Source organism: Tiliqua scincoides, chromosome 2, assembly GCF_035046505.1.
Source record: "Tiliqua scincoides isolate rTilSci1 chromosome 2, rTilSci1.hap2, whole genome shotgun sequence".
Lineage (NCBI taxonomy): Eukaryota > Metazoa > Chordata > Lepidosauria > Squamata > Scincidae > Tiliqua > Tiliqua scincoides.
Genome location: NC_089822.1, coordinates 254,972,146 through 254,999,336, shown reverse-complemented (window position 1 = coordinate 254,999,336; position 27,191 = coordinate 254,972,146). Strand labels below are relative to the sequence as shown.

General features: G+C 47.0%; 1 protein-coding gene across 1 annotated transcript; it reads right to left on the bottom strand.

Annotated features, from left to right (window-relative positions):
• Positions 1-10,794: 10,794 nt before the first annotated feature.
• Positions 10,795-26,291, bottom strand: LOC136639062 (vomeronasal type-2 receptor 26-like). Its single transcript, XM_066613089.1, has 4 exons — positions 26,200-26,291; positions 20,465-20,756; positions 14,437-14,563; positions 10,795-11,693 (listed from the first exon to the last, which is right to left on the bottom strand). The coding sequence occupies exons 1-4, from the start codon at positions 26,289-26,291 to the stop codon at positions 10,795-10,797; spliced, it is 1,410 nt and encodes a 469-aa protein (XP_066469186.1).
• Between the last annotated feature and the right edge of the window lie 900 nt (positions 26,292-27,191).

The following is a 27,191-nucleotide window of genomic DNA, read 5'->3' as shown; positions in this document are numbered from 1 at the left end:
CCCCCAGCGGCCCTATTAATAAATGACCCTCTCTCAAATTACCGTGGTACACCTGGGGGCCATTTGTGGCACACCAGTGTGCCAGGCACAGTGGTTGAAAATGACTAGATTAAAGGCTGCAGCCTTATTGTGTAATATTTCAGGGGAGTGGGTAGGGGGTTTGGCAGAATTTTGCAGCTTAATAATGCAGAAGCAGAAATTTGCAATACAGTAAACTGGGGGTGCTGATAACCTGTCTCTGTGTTCTAGCTTTGCCCAGCTGATCCTGGACCCTGTCCAGGTTATCAGTGATTCCTTTATGGAACACTTGATAGAATGGAACTCCAAGTGAAGGGTCTGTGACATCACAGCTAAATGGGCCAATGAGAATCAAGCTGCATTCTCTCTGTGCCTCTTCCCAACTCTCACGAATGCCATGACCCCCAGACTCAGAGGTAAGTTAATTTCCCTCCATTCCTGACCCTGGTGACCTTTTCAAAATCACTCTGGGATATTCTAGGCCACGACTACAACTGTCAATCCAGGTCAACAGATCCCTTGTTATCTTCATTTCTCCCTTTTACTCAAGCTCTCAGGATCATTTAGCATGAATGGGTCACCTGTAGCATACTTACTGATATGACACACCTGTACACAGGTTGATGGAAAGGAGAACTGTGTCTTCTTCATTGCATCCTGGGGCTGGTGTCATGGAGGGATCTAGGGATACAATCTTACGCATGCTTACCTGGGACTAAGTTCCACTGAAATAAATGGGAAATTTCTGAGTAGACATGCACAGGACACTTTGCTGGTTGCACATGGCGCACCAGGTAGCAGTAGTTCTTCTGGATTAATCAACATGGGATACTGAGCTGTTACCATCTTGTGTAAGGTGACCAGCATTTCAACTGGCTCATGCTCTTGGGCCTCCAACTGTCATGTGATTTGCAGGTTTGAATGCTTGTATCTTAGACGCAAGAGTTCACATCCTTATTTCTACATTACAAGCTGCTGTTACAAGTCATGTTTTTTTTTTTTCTGGTTGGTTGGCCGTTCCTATCTTCCTGGTACCCCTTCAAACAAAAGCAGTGTGGAGATTAAAACAAAAACAAAAACATAGTGAGCTTTTCAAAAATCATGTTACATTGGTCATTTTTTTTGGGGGGGGGGGGGACAACACATCCAAGACCTTGTGATATTTTACCTGATCCTAATACCAGCATTGCCCTACTTTTGTTTTTGCATCCCAATCAAGGTTGTCTGCTATAATTGCATCTATCACTACATCAAAGATTTAAAGTTAAGGTATCAGTGGCACAAGACTGCATTGCTCTGTGCAGGTGGATTAAGTCTAGAAAGGGGGTCAGGAATTAGCATGCACCACTGCTTCCAAACATGCCCCCCTTGCAGGCCCGATATGCCCATCCCACCCCATCTTCTCCCCTTTCCTCCCCCTGCCCCATTCCACTCCCTGTGATGGGCTTACCTGCTCCAGCAGGCCTCCTGATGTCTGCTAGCGTGTGGAGGAAGGCTCTGGCTTTCCTGCCAGCTGCTAGCACACGCATTCCACCTGCGGTAGCACTAGTTAGGACTGGGCTATGAGCCATTTTGGTCTTTTTTTCATCTCAACTTGACTCAAAAATTGAGCTGGTAAAATCAGACCCTCCTTCATCACAGGTGGGTTGCAATGTAGACACACTTGTCTCAGCAATGTGCAGTCATGTACCACATGCACTTTGCATCCATTAAAAATGTGATCATTGATTGGGGGCATTAAATGGTCCATGCAAATAGAGGAAGGCATAGAGATAACAGCTCCACACGTTTATTTCATCTTCAGAACAGAAGCTGGCAATGAAAACGCAAGGCAAACACCCCTGACTTTACACCCCTTAGCTCTGCGCAGATTCCCCATGATTGGTGCTGTTGAAACACTAAACTAGAGGTCCAATCGGACAGTAGGATTTCGATCCACCACCCGACTGGCCAGCCATAAGACCGAGCCGATCGTTTATGCAGGATTTCGATCCTGCATAACTTGCATACACAACAGGTGGAATCAAAGTATTTTTAAGAAAGAGGTCAGAAGGGCCAAGTTCCATAATGTAAACTGAGCTTATTTATAGCCCCTTTCCCACTTTTGTAATTTACATATGTGTAGTGAACTAACTTCTCATTGAAATAAATGAAACTTAAGTGCTTAATTTTGACTGGTTTACATGGACAACATTCCATTATCTCATTTGATCTACACAATAACCCATGAAATAGATTAGACCAGTGTTTCTCAAACTGTGGGTCGGGACCCACTAGGTGAGTCACAAGCCAATTCATTTAAATATTTTGTTTTTAATATATTAGACTTATTGCTACCATGGTATATGACTGCATTTGGGGAAATGTTACAGACCTGTACTTTGAATAAGCTACTATGCATATTCTTTTAACAATGATAGTCAATGGGACTTACTCCTGGGTAAGTGTGGGTAGGATTGCAGCCTAGGAGTGTTAAAATTTTTGCTGCTCGATGGTGTCACTTCTGGTCATGACATCATTTCCAGTGGGTCCTGACAGTTTCTCATTCTAAAAAGTGGGTCCCAGTGCTAAATGTGTGAGAACTACTGGGTTAGACTAAGAAACCACCTGAGTAGCTCCAATATATAGGTGAGCAACAATCTTAGAACTTGGGTCTCCCATCTAAGAATGTCTAGTCTTATCCCGTACCCAACTGCTCAAATTCTTAGACCTTACTCTGTTATGAGAAAACTGTGGCTCTCAAGACCGTGAGACGTTTGGTTCCTAGACCCTGGCCTACCATCAAAGAACCAGATATCCTGATTCTCAAACTTTCTATACTATTGTTCATGGGTCCCTGCTGTCCTGCTGGGAACTCATCACACTGATACTTTGTGCTTCTGTAGAGAAAAAGCTTCCCAATTCGAGATGCATTTTATGTTTTTGTGTTTGTTTGTTTTTCCTCTCCAGGTCTTTGAGGACCATTTATATCACTGCAGGGGAAGACATGTTTGGTGTTGCCTCCATAGAACTCAGTATTTCCTCGTATGGGTGCCTGTATCCCCAGCCACAGACCTCCAACACCACTCAGTGTTGACAACTTACTGTCTGTGCAGAAGGCTTTGGAGACTGGCCAACCAGGGTCTGACGAGATGCTGAGAGCCTGTTTAGACCATGCTCTCAGGGAGTTTCCTCATGAGCCACGCTGTCTCCAAGACAATGCCACCCTGACTGTCCAAGTGAAAGGGAGAAAGAGGATGGAATTTGTCTCTGGTGGGGGTGAGAACAAGATAGTGGTTTCATGGCTAAAAAGAAAAACTCGCTATAACATTGAGATCTCCAGTCTGGAGGTGTACCTGGATAGGTTGTCTGCGAGCCCACCTCCACTAACCCCTGAGAATCTGGAGAATGTGAGGCAGGAGCTGGCTAGATGGGATGAGGCCACCAGAGAACTCTGCGCTTGCTTGGATGTCGCCATAACAGAAATTGTTAAGGAACCATCTTCGCTAAAGAATAATGCTGAACTGACAATTGAGAGTGGCAATCTGTGCTTGGATTTCATTTCTGGCAAGGGAAGGTCCCACATCCATGTACTCTTTGCCGACAAACAACCTCGGTACCGAGTTCGAGTTTCCTGTGTGGATGTCTACTTGGATAGATTAAGCTGTCGTGAAATGCCACTCTCGGCAGCAAACCTGCTAAAGATGTGGAAGGAAACGGAAGGCATGAAAGGGTGTACAGTTGACCTCCGGGCCTGCCTCAAGCGAGCCCTGCAAGAGTTTAATGCTTTGTCACCACGACATCGGACTAATGCGACCATCTTTGTTGACTGTGATGGGAAGAACTTCAAGATGGTTTCTGGACAGGGGGACAACTGGATCTCTATTTTCAACATAATTGGAGATGAGCACTGTCACCGAGAAGTTGTGCTGGCGCTGGGGGAGATTGGGTCATCCAGCAGGGCAACAGGGCCACCCGGAGGGAGACGAGGGAAAGAAGGGCTGTCATTTCGGATAAGGAGATCAGAAGGGAAGAGAAGTGCAGAGGAGGGTTCATCCAATCTGGCAAGGAAAGCTGTCAACAGGCCAAAAGGACAAGTATCATCCATTGAGGGAGAAGAAGGGGCATCTAGTAGTAGGAAAAAAGAGGAAAAAACACCATTTGGGGGAAGGACATTATCTAATGGGAAAAGGGCAGATACCGGGCTGTCCAGTTGTTCCAGGACACTGGGAAGAGAATATTCTCTTAGAACAAAGGTATTGTCATCTGGTGGGAAAAGAAAACTCCCCAAAGAGGGAGATGGCAAAGAAAGGGAATCTGCTGAACCTGATAGATCAACTACCGAAGAAGTATTGATCCACGTAGAAGGCAAAGCCTTCAGAGAGGACATTGACAAACAAGTGGGGCCATCAAATGAGTCAAGTGAAGAAGTGTCCCCGAATATTCTAGAGGAGACTTCAGTTAACAGGCAGCCGGATGATGGGCTACAAAGGTGACTCACTCAGGGGATCAGTAAGCATGATGGATCCATCGCAGGTAACAGTCAGATTGTGGACTGAGCTTGAGATGGATCCAATCCAGGAACAGGATGTTGTTTTTGGACTGGGAAGCTGGGGGCTGGTCCACTAAAGGAAGTATGAAAGAATGGTACCTAATAAATGATCTATGGACCTGAGACTCCTTCTCTCATGGGGCATCCATTTCCTCCTCCCCCATTGTGACTGGTTTCTCCTAAAACCGATTTGGCATTGTTACTTGATCCTGCTATTCAGCAGGACAACACAGTCCAAATAGAGTTGTCAGCTCAGCTGCAGTTCCTGTGTTTTCAAGTTTGCTACATAATAGGGAGAAACAAGTACCATGTGGGTCCTTTCCAACCCTATAATTTCATGAGGTTCATGTGCCACTACAGCTAAAAAGGTGCGCATGCCTGATCTTGTCTAATCGCAGAAGCTAAGCAGAGTCAGGCCTGGTTAGTACTTGGATGGGAGACCGCCTGGGAATACCAGGTGCTGTAGGCTTATACCATAGTCTTTCGAGACTGAAGGTTGCCAACCAACCATGTGCCACTGTCCCATCAATTGATGCCCCATAACAGAAACGGTGGCATCTGTATAGGACCCTGCCTTCTACTGAATCAGAACATTGGTCCGTCTAACTCAGCATTATCAACACAGACTGGCAGCAGCTCTTTGAGTTTTCAGAGAGGACTGTTTCTCTGCCCTACCTGTAAATTCCAGGGGCTGATGCTGGAATCTTCTGCATACAATGGATGTGCTCTGTCACCAAGCTACAGCACCTCCCCAGAAATGTATGACCTCTCTCTGTTAAAGGCACACTGGCCATACTAAACCCAGAATGGGGCAGGTACACGCATGTTCCCACTGGGGAGACTCCTTCAGTTGCATCCACACCTACCCTCCCATACAACATTAGCAGGCTCAGAGTTCTCAGTGTTGTGGTGAGGGGTCATGCAGTGGCAGGGAGCCATCATAGAACAGCCAGAAACAGTGCTGGTGCTATGGATCTGAGGCAAAGCTCTGCATTGGACACTTTGTGTGCCTCCCCCTTTCCCCAGTGGGTCACTGAACTTTTTGCCACTGGCACTTGAGGTTCCCAGGGTCACCCTGGCCACATGGTCGGTTGATAGGTGCGGCCCTTGGCCAGTGCCCGATCCGATCTAATTGACCTCTAATGCTGCTTCGGGCTAGGACATAAATATATGGGCAGCCCAACTCTAACTAAATCCCTGAAGGGTGATGCAATGGCAATGGTGTGGTCCTGCATCCCACAGGGGGATTTCAGCTGTCAGTGGTCCCCTTGCCCCAGGGTAAGCCTCAGCAGCTGCAATGAGTCGACACAAAGCTGCACCAGCAATATCACAGGTGCATGAGTTGATTCATGTTGACAGATCAAGCACAGGAAGAGATAGGATATGGTGTGTGCTAGCACATCCAAACCTCTGGGCCCAACCCACCCACCCCCTGCCATTGTCATTGTCCCCCCTTCCCTGTTCTACCCCTTCCCCACCCTCCCCTCACCCCTGGATCGGACTTACTTGCTCCAACAGGCATCCCTGCAAGGCCTGGAACACATGGGAACGCTCTGGCCTTCCCACCCTCCTGCTGGCTAGAAGTGCTGTTGCAAAACGTGCTCCACTGGCACAGCAGGGGGATAGAATTAAGCCAATAGACTACAGGTGTGTCTCCTTATCTTTGGGGGTTCCGTTCCAGAACCTCCTGTGGATAGCTGAAACCACAGATACAGGCAAAAACCCATCCCCATGGTCCAGGGGGCCTTGAAAGGCTTCCCTAGGTCTCTAAATGCCTTATAATGCATTAAAAACCTCACTTTTGGTTTCTCCGTTAAACTGGAACAGAGTTTAACAAAACAAAACAGAGTTTTGTTCTGAGTCTGGCAGAGGCTAGGAACGATTGGAGTTCCCCTCGCCCCTAGAGGGGGTGCGCTGGGGGGGCTGGACCCAATCCACAAATATGGGATCCGTAGATATGCCTACCCACCCCTGTACTATATTTTCAAGTTACTTAATGGTGTTACATTGCAGGGGGTCATTGGGTAGAATCCTTCCTGCACAGTCCTTCAGCTGTGGAGATAAAAGAGAAAGTGTAAAAGCAAGGTTCTGCCCAATGGCACACTGCAAAGTAGAGACTTACTTTTTAAAAGGAAAGCGTAATGATCACAGAAGGGCCAGAAGGAATACTGCCAAGGGCCTGCTACTACCGCCAGAGGCCTGAGTTGACTTCCACAGTAAAAGCACTTCTTTTCTGCACTGCTTTGCCAGTGTAACGGGGGTAGGGGGGTAGGCAGCCCTTTTACTATGGTACATCTTGATGGATCGAGGAGCAGAAGAAGTTCTTAGGCACTTCCATGTATGCATGAACCATTTATGTCCTGGACCCAACTTCCTTCAAGGGGTCCTGAAGCAAGAGATGAAGGCACACCTGTCTCCCCCCTTTGCTTCCCGCAATTAATATTCAGAAAGATGTTGCCTCTGAAGTTGGTGAAAGCCCCATGATTGGTAAATCCAGGCTACTTCCAGAGTTAGGGGCAGTCTACAAGCCCACGGTGAATTGTGCTCCCTGCCCTCGCTGGCCAGTGCTTGAACAGGTCTAACCGTGGTGGGTCCTGGCCCTGGGTGCTCCTAGATCTTATTCCTGATCTCCGGGGCCGGAGCCCATAGGACACCTTTCAGTTGAGGGACAGGCTGAGGAGGGTTGAGGCACCTGCCTCATATGGCCGCCCTCCCAGTGCTGCAGCAGCCAGGAACTGGAACTGCCTGTCCCTTCCAGTCTTGGAGCCGGCCTGAGATCTCATGAGATCTCAGGCCAGCCCACAGACCAGCAAGGCAGCCAGCACTGCTCCAAAGCACCATCCTCCCCACCAACCCCTAGGGCAGGGCCTTGATCACTCCTCTGCAAGCCTCCCAGTGGGTCCATCACCCTAGCTTGTACTGTGGCTGGCAGCTGCACCTCCTGGGCTGGGGCAGTGCCGCATCCCTAAGGACTTCCTCAGGCTGGTGTGGAACTGCCCAGCCTCTGGCAGGTGGAGGATGAGGGGAGGTGAGCCCCCTCACCTCACCTAGGTGTGTTGCCCTCTGATACCACCCCCTATTTTTCATCTGTTCTTCCTTATTTGAGGCACTTATAACCCTCCAGAAATGTATGGCTGGTTGAGGAACCTAAGAGCAGCCTGGATGTGTTCCCACAGCTGGCTTTGTGCTTTATTTGAAATGCTGTTACCCATCAGCCATGTGCTCATGTGGACTGAGTTCCTCTTCATTTCTGGAGTCGTATGTGTCTACCGACTGGGCAGCCAAACGTGCCTGTCTAGGTGGGATGGAGTGGCCAGGTGGTCTCCACTCCTCCAAGTAGGTGCCAAGATGACATCTTCAAATCTAGCACAGGGTTGCTTAGGGAACCCTCTGTCACTGTGCCTGTCTGTGTCTTCCTTCAGGGGATGTCAGACGTTGCCTGCTCAAGAACCCCTGGATTTCCTGCTTGCTATGCCTGTTTCATCTCAGCCATTGATGATAACACTCCCTTGGTTTGAAGGATGAAGAACATCTTCTGTGGTTCTTCAGCCTCCTAGAAAGAGATATAAAATATTCAAAGCAAATGCTGGAGATATAAAATTGCTTTTTGGCTTTTTAAAACACATTGGGCATTGACCATGTTAAGAACAATGGCATCTGGCCCCAACTGGCCCATCCAACCCCTTCTTGTAGGTTTACAGAATAAAGAGAGACACAAGTCAGACATTCTGTTGATCAGAAAAAGTACAAAACCAGTGTTTTTCCAAAAACACGTGGGCCTCGTCTCACTCAGGGTCCAAACACTTCTAACAAAAGTAACAGGCTGGAGAATACCAGCACCAGCGTGCCTTGAGAAGAAGATATACCCTTAAACAGTGCTTTTTTTTGGGGGGGGGGGAAAGGTGCAGGAACTCACAACTTGTTAATCTTTTATTTATTTATTTTTAAACCATTTTTTATTGGAGAAATAAAATATTTTTTATGTGCTTCCCCCCTAAAGATGAACTTACTTCTGAGTAGACATGCATAGGATTTGGCTGTCAATCTCCACATCCCCTTCCCCCTAGCTATTTTTTCTACACATGGGGAAAAATACTGTACAGGTGCACTTGTAGCGTGTAGTATATAATGTGGCACTACTTCGAGGAGAGGAAGCAGTGAATGGATTCCGAAAAATGGCTTGCATGAGTTCCATGTAGTAAAATTACTCTAAGTAACTGTGGGAGTAAGAACCAAAAAGAAATTCTTACATGAGAGGGGTCCTTAGGTGCACATAGAAACAGCTACTTTTGCAAACAAGTGATTAAATATGGTTTAATTCAGGTATCAGAATACTCTGTATCTTTGGGAAGGTGCTTGGCATGCAATTGTATGTTCTCTGCTGCCCTGAGCAGCCGCTTTGCATTGCTGGAGAGGAGCTGCAAACGCTGGCTGGCGGAGGGCATGCTTGTGGGGGATGAGGAACATGCTTGTGGGGGATGAGGAGGATCTCTGGCAAGGCTGGACAGCACATTGTACACATGTAGAATCCCTTTTCACCTGCCCTTAGCATGTGAAAACGGGTGCAGATATATATCTCTGCCAGGATTAAGAGCCCAATCCTAGGTATATCTACTCTGAAGTAAGTCTCATTCTAGTCAATGGAGCTTACTCCCAGGAAAGTGCCTAGGATTGCAGCCTAAGAGCCCAATCCTATGCATGTCTACTCAGAAGTCCACTTTAGTGAATGGGGCTTACTGTGGATAGGATGGCAGCCTTAGAGTCCAATCCTGTGCCTGTCTACTCTGCCTCTGTTTTGCTCCCCCCTCCTGGAAAGCCTCCGAAGGGGAGGGGCCCCTGCAAAAAGGTGCCTGAACTCCGTCCCCCCCCCCCCCCGCATTCCATTAGAAAAAAAGCCCTGCCCTTAAAGAACACATTCCTGAGGCTGGGGAAGTGAGATAAGTGTCCACAGGACAATCAAAAGGGTCACAGTATACGTGTTGTTCGCTTAGCCTAGAGCAGTGTTTTTCAAACTGTGGGTTGGGACCCACTAGGTGCATTGAGGGCCAATTTCAGGTGGGTCCCCATTCATTTCAATATTTTATATATATTAGACTTGATGCTACCATGTGATGAGACTGCATTTGGGGAAATGTTCCAGACCTGTACTTTAACAAGTTACTATGTATATTATTTTAACAATGATAGTAAATTGGACTTACTTCTGGGTAAGTGTGGGTAGGATTGCAGACTAGGACGGCTAAAAATTTTCCTGCTTGATGCCACTTCCAGTCATGACATCACTTCCGGTGGGTCCTGACAGATTCTCATTTTTTTAAAAATGGGTCCCAGTGCTAAATGTGTGAGAACCATTGGCCTAGAGGGAATGGTTTCTCAGGTTCCTACAATGGCACCTGAAACTTATTTCTGTAGCACAGGCCAAAAGTACCCAGATTATCTGAAAATGATCATCAATATATTCCAATAATTTCCGTGACATTATTAACATCACCCTATCACATCACGTCACTGACCTTCTAGTATATAAATATAAATATTCTTAAGATTGACAATAATTGTGGCCTGCTACCACTTTGCTCTCTGAAGGCCGCTCTATGTCACTCTGCCTTGCAGCTACACTTCTCTCTGTAATGTGACTGCTGAAAAATGCAGCTCTTAGCTAGTGTTGCCAACTCTGACTGATGCTGTTCCTGAAGGATTCCCCCCCCCCCCAATAATGCTGCAATTTTGGAAACTCCCTGTTAAAATATCCAGGATTGCTTTAAGTCAGCATGTACCATGCTAATTCCTGAAGGCTCCAGGTCCATCCTGGAGGGTTGGTAGCCTTGGATCTATGTCTGGGCATGTCCAGCTCCCAAAGGCCTCTCCCATGCTGCCTACACTTGTTGGGGTTGCAGGAGCCCTGGCCTAATCTCCAATGGCTTACTCATCCTTCATCCCATAACAGAGTGGATAAAGAAGTTTTGTGCAGAACCATGTTGGGTGATTTACTTCATGAAGTCCACTTGCAGGGCATATTAACAGATTAGCACTGAGATTGTCACCAAGTGATGCATGTACACTATTAAAACTGGATGCTTGTGGCCATGATGCATTTATCTCCATTAGTTATGGCTACTTTCATTCATAATGTGCATGAAGGAAGAGCATCTCAGGAGATTCACTTGCAAGGCATATCCAATGGTTTTGCAGCTGTCGCTGGCTTGGACACACCATTGCCAACATGAAGGAGAATGTACTGAGAATCAGTGGCCAACTTTAGTTTTCATCATCAGATGCTCCTTTGTATTCTGATCAGGCCTTAATACAATGATGTAGCATTTGGGAAAAAAGATGCAGCCCAGTAATCCAACACAAGAGGTCAACATTGAGAAGATCTGCACAGCTATGGTGTATTTCCCTCTCGTGCTCAGGTAGGTGGGCACAAAGGACACCCAGACACTGCAGAAGACCAGCATGCTGAAGGTGATCAGCTTGGCTTCGTTGAAAGCCCCAGGCAGCTTCCTGGCCAGGAAGGCCACTGTGAAACAGATGGCCGCCAGGAAGCCCATGTAGCCCAGGGCCCCATAAAACATGGCAACAGATCCATGGTTGCATTGCAGTAGGATTTGCCCAGGCTGGGAGTGCATGTCAGAGTCTGGGAAGGGTGGAGCGATTTCCAGCCACACAGCGCAGATGACCACCTGAATACTAGAGCAAGACAAGATCACGACATTTGCCAACTTCTTCCCCAGCCATTTCCTCATCTTGTTCCCTGGCTTTTTGGCCAGGAAGGCCAGGATCACAGTGAGAGTTTTTGCCAGCACAGAAGAGAGGGCAACAGAGAAGATGATGCTGAAGGTTGTTTGTTGGAGAAGGCAGGTCTTGCGGTGAGGCTGACCAATGAACAGAAAGGAAGATAGGAAGGAAAGCAAGAGAATGTAGCTGAGGTCCCGATTGTTGGCTTTGACTAGTGGGGTTTCTAGGAATTTAACAAAGATTCCCAAAACCAAGCCTGTGAGTAAAGAGAAGAGCAGTGCAGAGAAAGCAAGACTTAGCCCCAAAGGTTCTGTGTAGGACAGGAAGGTGATAACCTTGGGGATGCACTGATCTTGATCCTGGTTTGGATGCTGGTCTTCTGGACACTTGTGGCAGAGGTCAGCATCTAAAAAGCAAGATAATTGCTTTGATATTTTGAATGTGTCCTTTACATCATAGGTAGCTTGTGTTCTATTACATTCCAGAACATTTATATTTACTTGCCACCAGTAGATCTTCAGAAAACCAGAATGGTGGAGAGGACAAAAACGGACTGCATATAGTAGGGGTTGAAAGAGCCCATAGTTCAGTTGTAGAGAATGTACTATGCATGCAAAACTTCTGAAATACCATCCTGCTAACCCCCAATAGAGGTGATTCCTGGAAATGGGGCTTAGAATACTCTCTGCTTAAGACACAGTAGAGTAGCTTCCAGGCAAAGTAAACCGGACTGGCTGGGCTAGTTCAGTATAAGTTCAGTATATTACTTTACTTTATATTACAGTATACTTTATGACCTTTAAAGTCATAAAGGTGACTTTATGAATGAATTGTCAGGGTCAGATACAGCCAAGATTGGTCAGGATAGAGCTGAAAATTATTTCATTGGAATTCATCAATCAATCAATCAATCAATTCATCCTTTCTCCAAGAGCTCAGAGTTCCACTGTGACCTGTAGCCCACCATGGTGAGGAGCAGTGAGATGGGGTTCTGGGTTGCTGACACAGTGATGGTGTTGCCAAGAGTCTATGAGCTCTCACATACACACCACCAGGGTGAGTTGAGCTGCCTGTGGCAAGGTTAGCTGGGCAGAAAGAAAAAGAAGGGATGGGTGAAAGGAGCTGGAAAGAGGGAAACAGGCAGAAAAAAGTGGAAGCAGAAGGGAGACAGACGAAGAGAGCAGAGACTGCAATGAGGAGAGAGGTGTAGCCAGGGAAACACATTTGAGAAAAAGAGTGTGCTCAGGAGACCAAGAGAAGGCTGGGAGAAACAAGTCCAAGGAACTGATGGTATTGGGGTCCCTTCCTTCCCCCCTCTACTTGCTTCTTTCCCTTAATGTCCATCTATCTTGGGTAATTTTCTGCGAAATACTCTGTAAAATAAGGGGTGGAGGTGGAATACACAAAACTACGTAGGATTCCCATTCAGAACTATCTCAATAGTGACTTTGAAAATAGTGACTTTGAATTGTGACTTTTATTTGAAAAGGTCAACAGGCATGTGGATGCAGGAGAACCCATAGACATTATACATCTGGACTTTCAGAAGGCGTTCGACACAGTCCCTCACCAAAGGCTACTGAAAAAACTCCACAGTCAGGGAATTAGGTCCTCTCATGGATTGAGAACTAGTTGAAGGCCAGGAAACAGAGAGTGGGTGTCAATGGGCAATTTTCACAATGGAGAGAGGTGAAAAGCGGTGTGCCCCAAGGATCTGTCCTGGGACCGGTGCTTTTCAATCTCTTCATAAATGACCTGGAGACAGGGTTGAGTAGTGAGGTGGCTAAGTTTGCAGATGACACCAAACTTTTCGGAGTGGTGAAGACCAGAAGTGATTGTGAGGAGCTCCAGAAGGATCTCTCCAGACTGGCAGAATGGGCAGCAAAATGGCAGATGCGCTTCAATGTCAGTAAGTGTAAAGTCATGCACATTGGGGCAAAAAATCAAAACTTTAGATATAGGCTGATGGGTTCTGAGCTGTCTGTGACAGATCAGGAGAGAGATCTTGGGGTGGTGGTGGACAGGTCAATGAAAGTGTCGACCCAGTGTGCGGCGGCAGTAAAGAAGGCCAATTCTATGCTTGGGATCATTAGAAAAGGTATTGAGAACAAAACGGCTAATATTATAATGTCGTTGTACAAATTGATGGTAAGGCCACACCTGGAGTATTGTGTCCAGTTCTGGTCACGGCATCTCAAAAAAGACCTAGTGGAAATGGAGAAGGTGCAAAAGAGAGCGACTAAGATGATTACTGGGCTGGGGCACCTTTCTTATGAGGAAAGGCTACGGCATTTGGGCCTCTGCAGCCTAGAAAAGAGACGCCGGGGGACGACGACGGACGGACATGATTGAGACATAGAAAATTATGCAGGGGATGGACAGAGTGAATAGAGAGATGCTCTTTACACTCTCACATAACACCAGAACCAGGGGACATCCACTAAAATTGAGTGTTGGGAGAGTTAGAACAGACAAAAGAAAATATTTCTTTACTCAGTGTGGGTTTGGTCTGTGGAACTCCTTGCCACAGGATGTGGTGATGGCATCTGGCCTGGATACCTTTAGAAGGGGATTGGACAAGTTTCTGGAGGAAAAATCCATTACAGGTTACAAGCCATGATGTGTATATGCAAACTCCTGATTTTAGAAATGGGCTATGTCAGAATGCCAGATGCAAGGGAGGACACCAGGATGAGGTCTCTTGTTATCTGGTGTGCTCCCTGGGGCATTTGGTGGGCCGCTGTGAGTTACAGGAAGCTGGACTAGATGGGCCTATGGCCTGATCCAGTGGGGCTGTTCTTATGTTCTTATGACTTGGGAATGGAGTGCTGAATGGACAGTCTTCCCCCCCCCCCCATATGAGTCTGTCAGTCAGCTAAGGTCATCCAATGAGACCCTGATGTGGCAGACACTGGCAGCCCCGTAGCACCCCTTACCTGTTCCCTGATGCCACCTTAGAGCCCAATCCTATGCATGTCTACTCAGAAGTAAGGCCTATTAGAGTCAATGAGACTTACTCCCAGGAAAGTGTGGATAGGATTGGGCTGTCAGATGTCACCATTGCCACAGAGGATTTAAGAGGTGCTCAGCCAGCACCTCCCCTCCCGCCACTAACTTGAAGTACTGCCCTTTTCTTTGCAGGCACCTACCTTCCTGAGATGAGACAGTCCCTTTTCCACAGGGAGCACAGTCATAGCAGCAAAGGGGCTTCCCTTCCTGGATCAACTTGGCATATCCAGGGCGACAGCTTTTACTACATCTGGAAGAAGGCAGGGTCTAGCCATAAAAACAAGAAGCCAGAAAAAGCTTAAGATCTGTCCCGTCCCTGTCCCCCATTAGACATCAGTGACTGGAGTTGGGTCCTTTAGTGCCTGACCTGACCATATTATTTAGGGAGTGCAGGTAATTTTATGAACTCCTTGCAACTAGTGGCTCTACCATACAGGGGTCTGAGTTATCTTTTCCAAAGTGTTTTCCTGCCCTCTTCTCAGCAGTCCTTTTAAGACATTGTTATAACTTTGGATGGTGGGAGGGCATCTGCAAGCAGCGCCCACAGTGCCAACACACTATGAAACTCTGCCCTCTTCCCCAACTCGTGCCACTCTTGTCTAATACTATAAGCCAGGAGTTCCCAGATTGTGAGCCGTGACTCTCTGGGGAGTCATGGAAAGCAGGCGAGGAGCCCCGGAAGCCTTGCAAAAAACCCACCAGCCTATACAATGTATAATTGTATACATTGGGGAGCCACAGCCAATGAGGAGTCACAGCCAATGGTCTAGTAGGTCAGGGGAGCCACTAGTCAAAAAGGTTTGGGAACCACGGCAAACAGCACTCTATTTGATGAGAAATCCTCTCTCTCTGATAAGGGACACTGGGCACCCAGCATTCCGTACAATGGGGATGATTACTCCCCCAAGTAAGGCACTTGTCACTGCAGGTAATTCTGTACCCTCCACAAAAAGCACACAAGACACAGGATCACATCCAGTGCGGCAATGGCACCAGCCTTCTTCAAGGCCACTTAAAGGCATAATTGCCTGCTGAGGCCCAGCCAATCACAGCCTGAACAAAACAACCATGTGCGAAGGGGAGAAGCCGTGCAAATTAGCTCCACCCACATATGCACAAGGGTGGAGCTGCAATGTTATATTCATGGTGGGTGAAGGCCGGGTCTGCACCATAACATGGTTATCAGTGCCATAGGCAGAGCTTGCTGGCATTTCTCCCATCCCTTCATAGCTGTAGGCACTTTCCATGGTTCCAAAAGGGCCGGGGACTCAGAGGCTGCATCCTACACACCAGAGATTTGTCAACATTTTTCTTGCCACGGCACACTGACCTTGGTGGCCTTCACCTCTTGTGACGCCACTTCTGGCTTCCGGGAGATTCTTCCAGGTTCTGTGGCTCTGTTTCTAGGCAGTTGTCTGTCATTCTTCCTCTGCTAGCGGAGCCCGCCGAGGAAGAAGGACAGACAACCCATGACCATAGGCAGTTGCCCTAAAAGCAGAGCCACAGAACCTGGAAGAGTTTTTCAGTGATTTTCACATTGGTAAAGCTTAAGGTAGAAGGAATCAAGTTGGGTTTCTCACCTGGTTAAAACCTGCTGGCCACACAATGGCATCCTGATCAATGGTGAGTTTGATGCCTGAGGGTTTTTGTCGTTCTACACTTCCAACTTTTACTGCCAGAATGGAGTCATTGGGAAAGACTACCCAGTTCACAATATCAAAATTGGCTGTTGGATCCCCGTTCTCATTAAAATAAACTCCAGATACAGAAGCATTGGAAAACTGGTGTTTTTTCAGGAAGTGATGAAACTGGAATGACAGAAAAGACACCAGCCTTGAGAAAATAAGAAACCATGTGGGATCTTTCAGGGTCACAGCACACCTTATATTAAATGCCTGCCCTATACTGACCTTTTTCCTTTCGTTTTATTTAAAAGTAATAAATTTTCCATTTCAGGCAGCACCTGAAATGGAACAAAACTGCAGGGGGTATGGCAGGGGGAGACTTTAAAACTTTTCCTTGGTTGGGGTTCCAATTGTTATGTAATAAAGGTTGCAATCCCATCCTCACTTTCCTGGGAGTAAGTCCCACTGAACACAATTGGACTTACTTCTGAGTAGACCTGCTTAGGATTGTACCCAAAATGTGATTGGGCAGATTTTTGGAGGAAAAATCTCTCACAGGTTACAAGCCATGATGGGTATTTGCAACCTCAGGGTTTTAGAAGTGACTAGCTTCTGAATGCCAGATGCAAGGGAGGGCACCAGGATGCAGGTCTCTTGTTGTCGTGTGTGTTCCCTGGGGCATACAGTGGGCCACTGTGAGATACAGGAGGTTGGAGTAGATGGGCCTTTGGCCTGATCCAGCAGGAGTCTAAGAGGACTAAGAGGAGGTTTCTGTTCTTATGGTTTTCAATAGCACTATCTATGAAGGGAAAGAAATACCTGCCATGGCTGGTATGGTATCCTTTGATGTTCCATCTTCTGTGCATCCCACATCACTGTCCTATTGTTCCTGGATGAGAGGGCAGCGTTTAAGGCATGTGCCACAGCCTCAATATTGTTGTAAGTGGTGTAGCGGTCTTGAGCCAGGATCCTTTCAACTACTTCTCTGGGCAAAGTTTTCCTTCTCTTTTTCGTTCTTTCTGCCTCTGTGCACACATTCTGGCCTTTCACAGACATCACATGCTTTGAATACGAGCATCCAAAACTATCCTTCGCAAAACTATTGATAGTTTTCAAATGCTTAAAAAATTGGTCATGGTTTGGCCTTGTCTTCTCCTGGCTTGTGAAAGACAAAGATCCGTGGAAGTGCTGAAAATATGAAACACTTTTCTGGATGATGTAGGTGAGGTCCCACAGAGCAGCTGTGATCCAAACTTTCCGCACATTGATGTGAGTACCCTTTGTAACCTCTAATAGGAATCTTTTTATATCTAATGTGGAACGAGAGTCTCCATAATAAAAAAATATGTTGGCTTCTGTCTGCCTGAGTAATGAAATCAGGTGTTTGAAATCTTGGGCAAAATATCTGCTGTAAATTTGAGTGAGTCTTGGGAGGGTTATGGAGAAGGTGACGCAAATACCACTTTTGGTAAGCTCAGGTCTCAAGGCGCTCAAGAACTTTTCTGCATTTCCATTGTCAAAAGCAATGAGGCCAATCCACGTCCATCTAAAATGGAGAAGCAGTTTGACAACGCCCAGGTATGGGGGTTCTTTGTGGGGGGTCATCCGATAGGAAAAAGGGAACTGAGTGTTTTCACTAGGACCATACGAGACAAAGCCATAACTGACCTAATAAGAAAAAAAAGAGAATATTGTCTCCTTTTCAAGAGGAAGCTCGTTTCTTAACCAAAGTAGTAAGCAAAAAAGCCCTTCATATGGATGAAGGGAGGTGTATTGGAATTGCGGAAGATATTACGGAGGAGATAGGGTATGGTGTCCACAGTGCCCCTTGCTCTGAGTAAATGCAGGATTAAAGCCCAGGTGGTAGCTGGAGGTGTGCTGCACAGCTGCAGCCACTAGAGGCTAAAGGAGATCCCTCAGCTATATAGGGAGCACCTGAGGCAGAAAGGGTTTGGTGGGTTTTGAAGGAGTGCAGGTTGGAGGTAGGAGAGGAGACTGACTTGGTTTATGGAATTGGGAATGAGACTGTGGATTGTGACTGGACTTTGGCTTTGGACTTTGATTTGGATACCCTGACGGATTGGACTGACCTACCTGGAACCTGACTTTGGATTGTAACTTGGCTTATTGGCAACTCTGATTGATTGGACTGGTTTACAAGGCCCAGTGGATTGGGATTTGGCAAAACAATTGGTACCAGGAGTGGGGTACAAGCCCAAGGCAAGTAGTATCCCCTTGTGTAACAAGAGAGCAAGCAAATGGCTCTCTGGCAGATCTGGGAGGCCCTGGACCTTGCTGTATGGAAAGCAAATGCTCCTGCCCTATTATGGAATGTCTGGGCTATTTTGAGCATTCTTTGGACCATTTTGCAGATGGTGCAGTATATGGGAGGACTCATTAAATATGGCATCCTTTCCCTGAAAAGGCTCAGGGGGTCAGGTGGGGAGGATGTGGAGAAGAGAATTCTGAGAGAGGAAGTTGCCAGGTTAAAAGGGTTAATTTGCATTGAAAGAGAAAAAAATCTCACATATATGAAGGCCTTTGAAAATGCCCACAAAGATGTAAAGGCTGCAGAGAGCCTGTATAAGGCACAGACAGGCAGGACGCCTGGTTGAACTGAAGTGCCGGTCTGGACTAGAGATAAAGGGGTGGGGCTGCAGGAGCAGCAAAGAGGGCCTCTTTGACTCTTTTCAGGCTGGCAGATTGGGAAGCACTGTGTTTGTTGCCAATTTGAAGTACAAAGTTGGCTGGAAGAAACTGAAGGATGTGTTCAGCATGGCTGGTGTGGTTGTCCATGTGGACATTTTTAAAGACAAAGATGGCAGAAGTCGAGGGATTGGCATTGTGACTTTTGAGCAAGTAATTGAAGCTGTCCAGGCCATCTCCATGTTCAGTGGACAGTTGCTGTTTGGTAGACAGATGCACGTGAAGATGGATGTACGAGCCTTACCAAACAGAGACTGCTCCCCTCTAGAGCAACCCCAGGAGCTTCCTCATGGACTTGGGGGCATTGGTATGGGGCTGGGACCAGGAGGGATACTTATTAATGCAAACCACTTGACCAAGGGCCTGGGGATAGGCAACTTGGGACCTGGAACAACGGGTATGGAAGGCTTGAATTTTAGGATGAACAAAATGGGAGGAATGGAAGGCCCTTTCCATGGCATGGAGAGTTTGGGCCATTATCCTCCTAGAATGGGGCTTGGCAGGATGAATAAAATGGGCTTTGCCGCTGGAGGGGGGTTTGAAAGAGACTCCCCAAGAAATGGAATGGGAATGCCTCATAGTTTTGGGGATGCCCTAGAGAGGGGAACAGATGGAGGTGGAGGAGCCAGCATGCCTGCAATTAATAGGATGGCCTCTGGACTTAACTGCAGGACCACTGGAATTGATATGCTCCCCTCTGGGATGGGGCATGACATGGACAGATTGGGATCAGAGATGGATAGAATGGGACTGGATTGTATGCAAGCTTCAGCAACCGGTATGGAAAAGATGAAACAGACCAAGGGGTGGATAGCCCAAGAAAAAGAGCAATTGATCAAGGGAACCACTGTGACACCAAGGAGTGGAGTGTATTGGAATTGCGGAAGATATTACGGAGGAGATAGGGTGTGGTGTCCATAGTGCCCCTTGCTCTGAGTAAATGCAGGATTAAAGCCCAGGTGGTAGCTGGAGGTGTGCTGCACAGCTGCAGCCACTAGAGGCTAAAGGAGATCCCTCAGGTATATAGGGAGCACCTGAGGCAGAAAGGTTTTGGTGGGTGATAGGCGTGCAGGTTGGAGGTAGGAGAGGAGACTGACTTGGTTTATGGAATTGGGAATGAGACTGTGGATTGTGACTGAACTTTGGCTTTGGACTTTGATTTGGATACCCTGACGGATTGGACTGACCTACCTGGAACCTGACTTTGGACAGTAACTTGGCTTATTGGCAATTCTGATTGATTGGACTGGTTTACAAGGCCCAGTGGATTGGGATTTGGCAAAACAGGAGGGCCTGTATATTGCAAAGACCCTATAAGAGAACCATACCATCTGCTCATAGACACTCACTGCATCACTGGGGGGTGGGCACAAGGAGGTCCTCTCATGAGACCTCCCAAATTCACAAACTGAGGTGCTCTACCCAAGTGCAGTATGAATATGGGGGTATTGGAGACTTTGCCCTGTAACTTCATGCTCATTGTTTGAATTAATTGAATTCATAATTCAAGAATTAACTTCAAAATCAATAGTTTTGGGAGTCTCTATCTCCTGGGAGAGGATGGGTTGAAGGTCATTTAACATTTGATGCGTGAATAGAAAGGGGTTTTGAAGAAAAGAAAAAGACACTCAAGGTTGCTTCAAAAACACACCAGACAAGTCCAACTACAATTGACCGTGAAGTCAAAGAATAAGTGTGACTTGTACTGAAAGTGAACTTCTCCCAGACTTTTTTCAAACCTCTTAAGAACAATGTGTCTTCCTAGTATACCTTCTCTGACAAAATTGGAAGATGGCAATGGATTGCACACTTGTCTTTCTTTCCTCCTCACACATACCTGTGGAATTTTGTAGATGCTCATCATAGATGAAATCTGGAAGGAGAGTTCAGGATCAGCATCTTCAAGAACAACCAGAAGATTCTTCCCTCTTCCACATGTGTAGTTGGGGATGTTCCTCTGCCCGTTAGAGACTAGGTTGATCGTTACCTCATTGGTCATTCTTTCATTGAAATAGTTCTCATAGACATCAAAGCCCAGAGTGATATTGGGTAAGAGCTCAGGATTCCGACTGATGTCATCAATGGCAAAGACGATGGACAGAAGTGGTGAGTAATTCTGGTACTGCAAACTGCAAGAAAGTAAAGAAAGAGACATGGTCATATTCCACTGAATAAAAACAAAACATTGCAGAGAGTAGATGAATGATTTTCAACCAGTGTCCCCTGGCACATTGATGTCCCAAAGCCCAGCCTGAAACCAGATTGAAAAGGATCCAGATAATCTGCTTCATCCAAGACCCTCTGGAGTTGGGCTGCCACCACCCGTTCAATTACCTTGCCCAGAAACGGGATGTTGGAGATTGGCCGGTAGTTATCCAACACAGTGGAATCCAGGGAGGGCTTCTTCAGGAGGGGGCGAACCACCGCCCACTTCAAAGCAAGCAGCAACGTCCCCTCCACCAAGGAAGAGTTGACCACCCTCCCCGTCCACTCAGCCAGTCCACCCCGGGCAGCTCTTATCAGCCAAACTGGGCAAGGGTCAAACAGGCAGGCAAACGGCCTCACACTCCAAAGGAGTCTGTCCACATCATCAGGCTGTACAAGCTGAAAAGAATCCCACAACACTGGACAAGCAGTTGCCAAGGGGACATCGTCAGACATTGTCAGTGTGGCATCCAAGTTGTGACGAATACGATCAATTTTATCTGCAAAATGTTGCACAAACACGTCACAGCGGCTGACCATGTATTCCTCCTGGTCCACTGGAGGGGCCTGATGGAGGAGGCCCCGCACCACAAGGAACAGCTCTGCCGGACGGTTCTCAGCAGACGCAATGGTTATGGAAGAATAATTTCTTCGCTGCTACCACCGCCACGGAGTAGGCTCTATAATGAGCTCTACTCCGTGTCCGATCGGATTCATCGTGCATTTTCTGCCGCCATCGCTCTAGACGTCTGCGCTGCCGCTTCATCATTCGCAGCTCCTCAGTGAACCAAGGAGCCGCTCCGAGTCTGCGACATGGCAGAGGTCACTCGGGAGCATCCACTGCCCTGTACATTTCCCCGTTCCAGAGGTCAACCAGGGCCTCAGATGAGGTGCCATTCTCGGCAGTGGGAAAATCCCACATCCACATCCATGTTTCTTGCTCCTCCATTGCTCCATGGAATAATTTCATTCCAACGGATTCCATTATACCTGACATCTAGTGGCTGAATGTGGTATAATGTCTATACCATCCATTTTCAATCACAGTGTTGTGGCACACTGGTGCGTTGCAGGTGTGCCATGGGAGTTTGGGAGAGGGTCATTTATTATTGGGGTATGTGAGCCCCCCACCAACTGCATGGTGTGCCTTGTCAGTTGTCAAAAAACTGATGGTGTGCCTTAACAATTACAGTGCCTTGTCAGTGTGCCATGAGACAAAAAAGATTGAAAATCACTGGTCTATACTGATGCATTCTGGGGCAAGAATGGAGGGGCAAGAAACCTGGAAGTGGGTCTTTAAAGCTATCTTTAACCCTGAGAAACTTGCAACTGGTGCAGTTTTAAAGTGTGAAGATAGGAAATTGGATTTTGGTGCTTTTCTTCCTTGTTACAAGGCATACCACTGGTGAGTCAAATCAGTGGATACGGAGGCATGAGAGTCACTTTGATATTTCAACCCATGACTCTCGCATCACCAGTCATAGAATCATGGAAGGGACCTACAAGGTCATCTAGTCCAAACCCCTGCCTGTAGCATGAAATCCTCCTAGATCAGGGGTGTCAAACTCATTTCATACAGAGGGCCAAAGTTAGCATTCATGGTGCCTGTTGCAGGCAGAAGTGACATCATTAAGCAGAAAGTGGCATCTTTAAGCAGATAGAAACACCTTAGCTGCAAATGACAGAAAATGTGCAAATCTTATTCATTTTTTCAGATATGAGCCCAATTATCACACTGGGAGAGCCCGATTATAATGGGGCCAGATAAATTGCTTCCAGGGGTCATGTTGGCCCGCGGGCCTTATGTTTGACACCTGTGTTATAGATCATCTCCAGCAGGTGCTTGTCAAGCCTCTGCTTGAATATCTCAAGCTTTGGCAGATTCCATGCAAGGTATTGCCTCTTGTTTGGTCTTAATTCTGATGTTTACGCTATTGGTTTCAAACTTTCTTGTTGGAGAAAATTCCTGTGAGCTTTGGTGAGAAGTCAGGTAACCTTTATTTTGTTAATTGATAATAAGCAGGGAAGAATCACCTGAGCCACATCCTGGACTGTGTGGTTCCATGCGCAGCTGCAGCCCTGGAGAAAACATGTTTGTGAGACTCCATGAAATGCAGCTTCATAGTCTAACATGGATCAGCAGAAATGGCAGGAGAGCTTGACCTAATCATCATGGAAGGAGCATCTCCAAAAGAGCCAGGCTCACTAGACAGTCATTTAGGGTACATGCAAACTATCACAGAAGTGAGATTAGTGTCTCTGGGGCATTATAAATATCAGAACATGCCCTTGATGGTGCCATTATCCTGATATTTTCTTCTGTGATAGAGAGGGGCTCTCTATGTTCTCAGTACGAGCTTTCTCCCACCCCTGATTCCTTTCCCCACACTTCCTGGTTTCACCTGTTTTGCCAAACAATCCGGTTTTGCCAGCAGCCCAAGTACAAATGGTGGGTGATTATGAAGCCCAACTCCTTCCCATACTTCTGTGACCAATGGCCACTGTACTCAATGTTATATGTATTTCATTTGCTTATTCAACCAGGCTCCTACTAAACCGTGCATTAAGTGACATCACCTGACGTGACCCAATCCCCTTTCCACCATGCCCAAGCAGTCTTCTGATTGTATACGTCATAAGTAGTCACAACACTGACAGTAGCCATTTTATTGTTCCCGGATGTCTGCCCCCAATGTGGCATCAGGGGTTGGGGCATCTGGGAAGGATTTGATGCCTGGGACAGAGGCATATTGCTTACCAGGCGATTGGAGGGAAGCAGCGGCCACAGTGGATGGAGTTATTTGTGCTACCACTGCAGTGGTGCCATAGAGGAGTGATCACTGCTCCCCTTGTAAAAGGGGACAGATTCTCATTCTAAAAAGTGGATCCTGGTGCTAAACGTTTGAGAATCGCTGCTCTATGCAGTTCAGGTGGTGTATGTGTGTGTGTGTCTGTCTGTCTGTTCCTCTTTATCTGCTCAACATTGATGACAATGTACAATAGGATAGCCATGTTGTGACTACAAAGCCTCTCTAAAATGATGTCAAGTGTGTGGGATGGGTGGATCTGGTGTATTAGTCCATTGCTGGAAAGTTGGATAGGATTGAGCCTTGAATCTTTTAAAAAGTATTTGTAGGAATCTTGGCCTTGATCCCTAGGAGTCTGGTACAGTAGTGTAGGGCCTCTTTAGGGTTGTTGCATCATTGTACAGTCTCTAGGTGGTATGTGTTTGTGTGTGTGTGATCATAGAGTCTGCTGAAGTTGTGTTTGTTATTGTAGGGCCTCTCACATCAGGAACATCCAGTGCAACAGGGCCCCAAGAAGTAGTCCTCCAAAATTCGGGAGCATGTGGCAGTCAGCCCCATTCCATGGCCATCGGTGATCAAGCTGAGGGATTGTATTACAGAGGTCACTGTCACAGCACTTGACATCATAGTTGAATCCAAAGAAGGAGTCACTCAGGCCAGATTTGTTGCAGTTGTGAGAATGATGGGCGCAGCCAAGCCAGGCCAGGAAGAACAGAGGGACTAGACATGAGAGAGACGAAACAAGGGTTACAGACAGCTGGGACATGGGGCAACTGAACTCTAGTGGACCTTAGTGATCCAGCAGGTGCACTGCTCCAAGAACGCAGCAGCATTCAGCTCCATTGTTGCTCTTCATCCTGATTAACCCATCTAATCATTGTAGCCAATGGGCCCATTTCTGTTACAGGATGCTGTTTCCACCAGTCATGGTGGACCTGGTGCAAGACATGGTTCACAACTATCCAGAACAAACTTGCACTATTTCTAATGCACCAGAGGGGGGAGAGAAAGATCCGCCCAAAGAAATTACAGGGATGAGGGACAGGAAGCAAGAGTGATGAGTGGTGGGATGGGAAGAAAGGGTTAAAATGAAAGGAAGAGTTAAAATGAAATGAAAGGAAGGACCAGAGGCTAGTCCACCACTTACCTCCAATCACCCTCATTTGGGGGGAAGGAACTGCTAGTCACTTATATCTTGTGCATTAGTCCCGCTGGATCAGGCCAAAGGCCCATCTAGTCCATCCTCCTGAATCTCACAGTGGCCCACCATAACTAACTCTTCTCCTAGTTCTAGGAAGGGGCAAACTCAGGGCAGCAAAGCTCCACCTTAAATCATTATCTCAGGGCCCAATCTTATCCAACTTTCCAGTGCTGGTGCAGCGTCGAGGAAAGGGAACAAATGCTCCCTTACCTGGAGGAGACCACCATTATTGCACCCTCACTGCAGGATGCAGCTCATGCCCCATTGGCGTGGCTGTGCTGGTACTGGAAAATTGGATAGGATTTGGCCCTCAGTCAGTTGTTCAAAGGAAAACCACCCTTTGCTTTGATTGCATTAAGAAGCTCGTTTAGGACTGATAATTTATCAGCTTTAGTAGCAGGGACCTTCACTGTTGTATTTGGGGTGAGGGAGATGAACTCTTTCCCTTGTTGAAAACTGCCTATCCCAGTTCTTCATTCCTGATCTGGTTATTTCCAAGTCCATTTTATTTGTTTGACTGCATGAAACCCATGCAAGGGGAGAGGATTAAAGGCCCTCTCAATGCTTCATGGTCCCATTCTGGATTGGGCCCCTGGGATGACTCTTTCTTAAAGCAGAGAAGTTGCTAACCCTAAACACGCCTCTTAATAACACAATATAATGTGTAAACTGGCTCCTGCTTGCTGGCTTGCTCTCTCTCTCTCTCTCTCAGAGAGAGAGAGAGAGAGAAAGCGAGAGCTCAAATAGCTAAATAACTGCTTCAGGGGACCAGCTTTGGTGGACTGATTTCAGCAAAAACTGGCTCCAGGAAAAGGATTAATCCTGCCCTCCCCTAATTCTTCAATCCCAATCTAGATTGAGCTCTCATGGCTGCGTTTAGCATATATGCACATCAGATAAACTCTAGCCTACTTCAGAAGTCTGTGCAAGGCAGCTACCTGAAATATGTATGCACTCAGCATCCAGCAGGTGGAGAAGAGCCTTAAATGGTGTAATGTGGAAACGGGGATTGTGCAGGTAAAAATTTTTAGGAATCTTGGCAGGAATTTTTCTGCTTTTTCCTTGTGAAATGTTGGAGGGTATGATGGGTAAGGACAGCTTATATCATCCAAATGAAAAAGAAAAAAAAAGAAAATGCTCCTGAAATTGCATTGCTCTGTGTAGCCTCACATTCTTTAGGAATAAGTTTAATGAATGCTCTGAAGCTTACACTGAACTTAATAAAGCAATACTGTTGTTCTCAAAGTCCTACTTTGATGTTGGGACTACTATGAGTTGTTGCAGGAGCAGGGGAGGAGCAGGGGGGTGGCTTGGACAGTACCAAGGACCCTGCGGGGACCCAGGGACATCCCCATGTACCTGGGGTTGTCCTGCAGCCTCTTGGGGGGTCCTGCGCGATCGCAAACCACCCGTGAGCTCTGAGAGTAGAGCAGAGCTTGTTGCAGCTGCATGGAGGCGGCTACAAGCCTCCAGGACACCCCAGAAGGCTGCTGGGCACCTGCAGGTATGTGGGGATGTCCCTGGGTCCCTGAAGCACCATGATCACTGCCACACTGTTTGGGACTCATTCCTGGGCCACTCCCCTTAAGTGGGAATGGCCCAGTTTAGGCTCCTAATCGTGGGTTGCGACCTACACTTTGGGAACCACTGCAGTAATATATTGTTTCAAAACCATGTAGTCACTGGAAAGGAGTCTGATATCATCAGTAGACATCCAACAGGTACCCCTGACAATCTGCATGGCAGGTTCCCAAAATAATAGAGGAGAGGCATAGATAAACACAATAAAAAGGACAAAAGGGGAAGGACATGGGGACACGAAGAGGTGGGTGAGAGCACGTTCACGTCATTGCAAACCTATTGTTTGATTGAGCCCAGAGAGGAAAAAAGAGCACCCAGGACTGTGATCTCAACACTCACCAAATTTAGCAACCCGTGTTTGGCAAGTCCCATTCGTCCCAGCGGTGCACATGCCTCCACCCCAGATACAGCCCTCATAGGGGTTTGCAACCTCACAGAAGTGACATTGCAAGGCATTGGCTGCAGATATCAGAAACAAAACCACATATAAACTGAAGCATGTACAAAGCTGCCTTTTTCTGAGCTGGCCCATTGGTCTGTCTAGCCCAGTACTGTCTCTCCTAATCCGGAGTGGCTTTTCAGGGTCTCAGGTCTTTCCTGATGTCTGCTAATGGAGACATCAAAGATTGGACTTGGTGCCTTCTGCATACAGTGTGAACAATGCACATGACTGATTAGGAAGCATGATGCATAGAACTGACATTTTTCATTATTTCCAGACTGGTGAGTTTCAAAACTGGGTCTTCCAGGGGTGATTGTCGATCATCATC

What these genes read in the sequence shown, in the direction of transcription:
- LOC136639062 (XM_066613089.1), bottom strand. Translation starts at nt 26,291, where the DNA reads ATGCAGCTGCAACAAGCTCTGCTCTACTCTCAGAGCTCACGGGTGGTT. An exon ending in AGGCTGCAGGACAACCCCAG is followed by an intron (nt 20,757 to 26,199) that starts GTACATGGGGAT and finishes ACTTTCTTGCAG; the next exon opens with TTTGCAGTACCAGAATTACT. An exon ending in GACTGTCTCATCTCAGGAAG is followed by an intron (nt 11,694 to 14,436) that starts GTAGGTGCCTGC and finishes CTTGCTTTTTAG; the next exon opens with ATGCTGACCTCTGCCACAAG.